Raw genomic sequence first — 5,406 nt, forward strand, 5'->3', positions numbered from 1 at the left:
TTCCACATGTAACAGACTTTTGCAGTAATGCAGAGTATAAAGTTCTCGAATGTATGGTCGGGAAACTTCGCAGCAAAGTTATGTCTCCATGTGCGGTATAAGGCCAATAATTCCGACACTATACGGGGTCCATCAACCTCATTTTTCCCACTCATACCACTCCTGATAAGCAGCGAAGTAACAGCTGCTTTAATCGATCCATCTGTTTGCTTATTTAAACCATCATCCTGATCTTGCAGAGAGGAACTTTCTGCGTCTTTATTATCATGAGTTTCGTTGTCACTTTTCATTATATACCTGAAGCGTCATCTGGGAATTTAAACATATCGATTAACTGTTAGAAAAAAACGCCACATTGTTCTAATTAAAGAGTGGAAAATTTCTTCCACTTTTGTTCTAATTAAAGTGTGGTGAAATTTTCTTCCACTTCTAAGCACTTAACTTGTTGACTGCTGATGCAATAATAGAAGGAAGAATATTGTTATCGTAGCTTTAAACAAAATTCTTTCGAAATCAGCAAACAATGCAAACTGTTCTGAATCGAAGAAAGCCTCTATTCGTAATAGAGTAAACATCTGAAATTAGAATGTAGCAGAACAGCAAAAATAAGCATATAAATTCAAACTTTATACAGTTATAGCATAGATGTTTGGTTTTTGTTTTATGTTTAGGCTTTTAACCACTGTTGTCACTCCAGTAGTTCGCTTTATTAGTATTAATCGCTGATATAGCTTTTGTGGCTGATGCAGAATGAGCATCAGGCAAAAACAAAAAACTAAGAATAAATCACAGTTTATCCATTTAAAAAGTAACACAGTTCCGCTTTAAACCTTGCCAGACTCTTTACCTAAAATATTTTGGGACACAACTTATTCCACCAGGGCCGGGTTTCCCATTAGGCACTGCTGGGCCTACGGGAAGGCCCAGCAGTGTAGCAGGTAGGCCCTAAGTGCCTAGGGTCTACGAAGGAAGGGGGAAAAAGTAAAAAAATAGGGAGCAAAAAGGTTTTCAGACTTAAAAATCACGCAACTATAAAACTTCAACAGTATATTTGAAATTAAAAAGAAACAAAATCTACAATATCGTCAATATCTAGATTACTTGTAACATTTCTTAAGATTAAAAAAGTTTCTTGCTTCGGCTTCTCGTTGTAGCAAAATCTTCAATAACGTTCTCGAACTCCATATGACAAGTAATATCGTTCTCGATGCATAGTAGGGCCAACGACGATAAGCGATCTTGACTCATAGTTAAGCGTACACAGTTCATGATCTGCTTAAGTTTCGACAATGAGCGCTATTCCTTCAGCATTCGATCCAATTATGGATAGATAAATTCTTAGAGCTATGTGTATGGTTGGGAAACTAGTAATCAGTTTATCTTTTATTGTGCCTTTATTAATTCTGCCACAGACGTTTTGTCCTTGTATAGTGCCGAAAACAATAGGAATTCATCAACGAAGTCTACTTCTAAGTCGGACGAGTAGGTTGACTAGTGCTGTGGCTTTGGATTGAATTTCTTATTTATAAGAAAACTGAAGTTATCATGCAATGTACTGTATGCAGCACCGCATTTTGACATTTCTGTCACTAGTACATCTACAATACGATAAAAACCTTGAATTCGAAATGTATCTTTTGCACTTAGTTCTGCTGGTACCAATTCTGTGGTGTTTCATGAAAAACAGTTTTTCTTTTCCGCTTTCGGTTTTCATAGTGTCTTTAATCAGAATTTGGAACTAATTTTTTTTGCCATTTTTTCAAAATCATCAAATTATCCAGAAGAGCATCATATAATTCCATAATTGTTATTGTTGTTATTTTAGTTTTTAGGAGCATTAGCAACTAAGGCCATATTGCTCCGTGATATGCGGTTGTCATTCCCTGACCTTTCCGCATCCTCCGTATTTGGTGGTGACGGGCTCGAACCCCAGTCTAATCAAGAAGCGTGTGCTACGCACTGCTGCTCCTTCCCACCTGGCTACGGAGGCGCCAATTCCGTAATTACGCATAACTCAATTCCAGGTTCTTGAATTGCTTTATTCACTCTATGTTTTTTAGAAGATCTTCCCAAATGGCAGTCATTAATGCTATTTCTAACCTGTCAGTTTATTTATCAAAGCTATGCCGGGTGGGTAAAGTGCCTGCCTGGCAACCCAAAGGTCGTGGGTTCGAATCCCGGCGGGCTTGGATATCACGATGGTGCCGCACTATCCGGTTGCATCTCACGGCCACGAAGGAAGCAGGAAAAAACTGGTTCCTTCGTGTATTGATCACATCATACGATAAAAAAAAACCAAAGCTATTGCTCCATGAACTACTGTCGGTTTTTGTTCTTCGCATTCTGAGATATCAACAAGTTCTGCACGAATTTTACTGTAATTTTTTTTTGCAGTGATCTCGCAGCATCGTAATGTAATGACCATCTTGTGTCTGATAGATTTTTTATCGAGATTGTATTCTCCATCGTACTCAATTTAGACCATCTTTGTGGTGAGGCTGCAAAGAATGTGTAGAGCGAATGTAAAATGCCGAGAAAAATAACGGCAGCCAAACAGCTTTCTGCGGATGTGTCCCTACTAATTAAGACTGTGTGAAGCATATGGAGCCCACACTGACAGTTAACTTCCTTGAATTTGGCTTGGACTCCAGAGTATAGGGAATCCTCATTATCTTAGGATGATTGGTTCCAGAAAATTCCACTTAAAACGGGGACAAATTTTCGTAATGTTTATTATTTAAATAAAACTAAATGCAACTAGGCATAATATTGTATATCTATATAATATCGGTGTAGATACACCATAGATAACTCTTAAAGAAAAGCTATGATAGCAGTGTGAAAAGCATCATTTCATCTGTATCTCGTATTGTGCTCATCCTTCACAACGAGTTGCCCATGTATTGCACTACCTCTAATGGGTAATGCTTCACTAATGGCGCCTCCGTATCCAGGTGGGAAGGAGCAGCAGTGCGTAGCACACGCTTCTTGATTAGACCGGGGTTCGAGCCCGTCACCACCAAATACGGAGGATGCGGAAAGGTCAGGGAATGACCACCGCATATTCCCGGAGCAATATGGCCTTAGTTGCTAATGCTCCTAAAAACCAAACAACAACAGCTTCACTAATAGATAAGACTATTGTTACTTATTCTCGGTGGGGCGCCACCACCCAGACGGCATCGTTTCAAAGCTAGTTGACTTTTCATCGGAGGGTGGGCAGGTGCCTTGGTATTTCAAGCGAAGCGTTACTTATTCGAGGTAGTGCAATACATGGGTAACTCGTTGTGAATGATGAGTAGATATGGTATATCTACACCGATATTATAGTAATGTTTGTTATGTACTTGTACATAGTACAAAATGGACGAAGGAACTGAAAAATGAGAAAATTATTTTATTAGATATTTATTTTTTTTTATTATCATATGCTACACAATGTAAGGCTAAGTAAGGGCGCCTCCGTAGCCAGGTGGGCGGAAGCAGCAGTGCGTAACACACGCTTTATAAACTTTACTTAGCCTTGTTGTTGTTATTTGGTTTTTTAGGAGCATTAGCAACTAAGGCCATATTGCTCCAGGGATTAGACTGGGGTTCGAGCCCGTGACCACCAAATACGGAGGATGCGGAAAGGTCAAGAAATAACCACGGCATATCCCGGAGCAATATGGCCTTAGTTGCTAATGCTCCTAAAAACCAAATAACAACAACAAGGCTAAGTAAAGTTTATTGAAGTTACGCTATTTTTCAGTTGTACGAATAAAGAGGGAATCCAGAGTTGTTCGTGTATTTTTCAGATAAAATTGCGTCGGAGCATTTAGTTGTCTTCAACTTCGCGCTTAACATTTGTTGCACGATCACGAGGAGAAAGGCCTCTGTAGCTGAGTGGTCAGGAGCGGGAGTGCAGTAGCACACGCTCCTTGAGTAGACGGGGTTCAAGCTCCTGACTGCTAGATACGGTCGATCTGCCAACCCGCACTGGACCAGTGTGGCAGATTATGGTCCATTTCCCTCAACTTGAATTGTTGTGGAGGCTTCCATCCTGCAGTGAGTTGATAATGGCTGCAGTTTACCACGAGGAAAATCGTTCTCACAAAAAAAAAAAAAAAAAAAAGTGCTTGGTCAATTTTCTCAAGGAAAAAAGCTTTAATTTTCAAATTGTCGTAACTGCGGGGACTCGGATAATGAATACGTTGATATTGGGGAACCCCTGTACATCCCACTCATATTAGCAGGGTTGTCATATGACTGAGATCTGTAATTTGCTACATCTATTGCATGTTTATCAAGAATAGATGCTACCGTGTCAAAAACATATTTTGCATCACGCTTTTCAATGGGAACAAACGCTCATGTACTTTGCCATCTTTTGATACATAACGAATAAATTAATAATGACCGACAACTGAACTGTGTGACTTATATCAGGAGTTGAATCTATGATGATGCTGTAATATTTGGCTTCTTTAATTTCAGATGTGAGGTGTGCCAACACTTTTGACCCCAATAAATTGATAAATTCTATACATGTGGTTGAAGACAGGTATGAAACATTTCCACTGGATTTCCGTATTTACTTATATGCTCTTTTAGAAAACGATCAACCTCAGATAGGTCAATACACCAGAAAAAGTTGCCATTGTTAGGATTGTTGTGGTGGTGATGAAGAGCAACACTTATTTCTGCCAAAAATTTTACTACCGCAACTACTCTTCTTAAAACTTCTGTCCAGTATTTAGTTGCTTTTCCCTTCTTGATTTTCAATTTTGTGTCAATCCAGGTAGACTTTTGGAACTGTATCATATTAGATAAAGAAGTGAAAGGCTCTTTTGATTTTTCATGCGTTGTGATTCTTGCATGTCCATTTTTCCAGTCGTTGAATCCAGTTTGAAATCGATTACATATCTCATTAAATCCGTCTTTAAATAACATACCCACATAACAGTGCACTTTTCCAGTATATTCTGAGAATATTAGCCAGTCTCTTTTAACGACCTCGCCATTTCCCATTTTCCTATAAAACAATTCTTTTCTTGCATATCTTACTTTTTTGCCAAATTTTTTAGACATTGATTTCAATTGCACTCTAAATTCTGAGATGGCACATTTTGGGCAACGTCATGAATGAGATCAGCATTTATTTTCCATTTAGCTGGAGCAGTACTGAAATAGGACACACCCTAAGACATAACAAATTTTTAGGGAATATCTAAGGAAAGTGACCTTTAAATTTAAATTTTTTTAAATATTTAATCAGTGATTTTATATTATCGTAATATACACTTTTATTTTATTTTACTTTATTTCGGTTTTCCTTTAATTATAGTATAATACATTTTTGAAGACAATTTTATTTTATATGTTTTATTGTAAATAAAGTTATATATGCAGTTTTGAGTCAGCGGT

General features: G+C 38.0%; 1 protein-coding gene across 1 annotated transcript; it reads right to left on the bottom strand.

Moving 5' to 3' along the window:
* Window positions 1-4,521: 4,521 nt before the first annotated feature.
* On the bottom strand, window positions 4,522-5,010 carry LOC150075222 (uncharacterized). Its single transcript, XM_090388404.1, has one exon. The coding sequence runs from the start codon at window positions 5,008-5,010 to the stop codon at window positions 4,522-4,524; it is 489 nt and encodes a 162-aa protein (XP_090244530.1).
* Window positions 5,011-5,406: the final 396 nt, after the last annotated feature.

This window comes from Mastigoproctus giganteus, chromosome 14, assembly GCF_048544385.1.
Source record: "Mastigoproctus giganteus isolate SK-2022 chromosome 14, ASM4854438v1, whole genome shotgun sequence".
Lineage (NCBI taxonomy): Eukaryota > Metazoa > Arthropoda > Arachnida > Uropygi > Thelyphonidae > Mastigoproctus > Mastigoproctus giganteus.

What these genes read in the sequence shown, in the direction of transcription:
- LOC150075222 (XM_090388404.1), bottom strand. Translation starts at nt 5,010, where the DNA reads ATGGGAAATGGCGAGGTCGTTAAAAGAGACTGGCTAATATTCTCAGAA.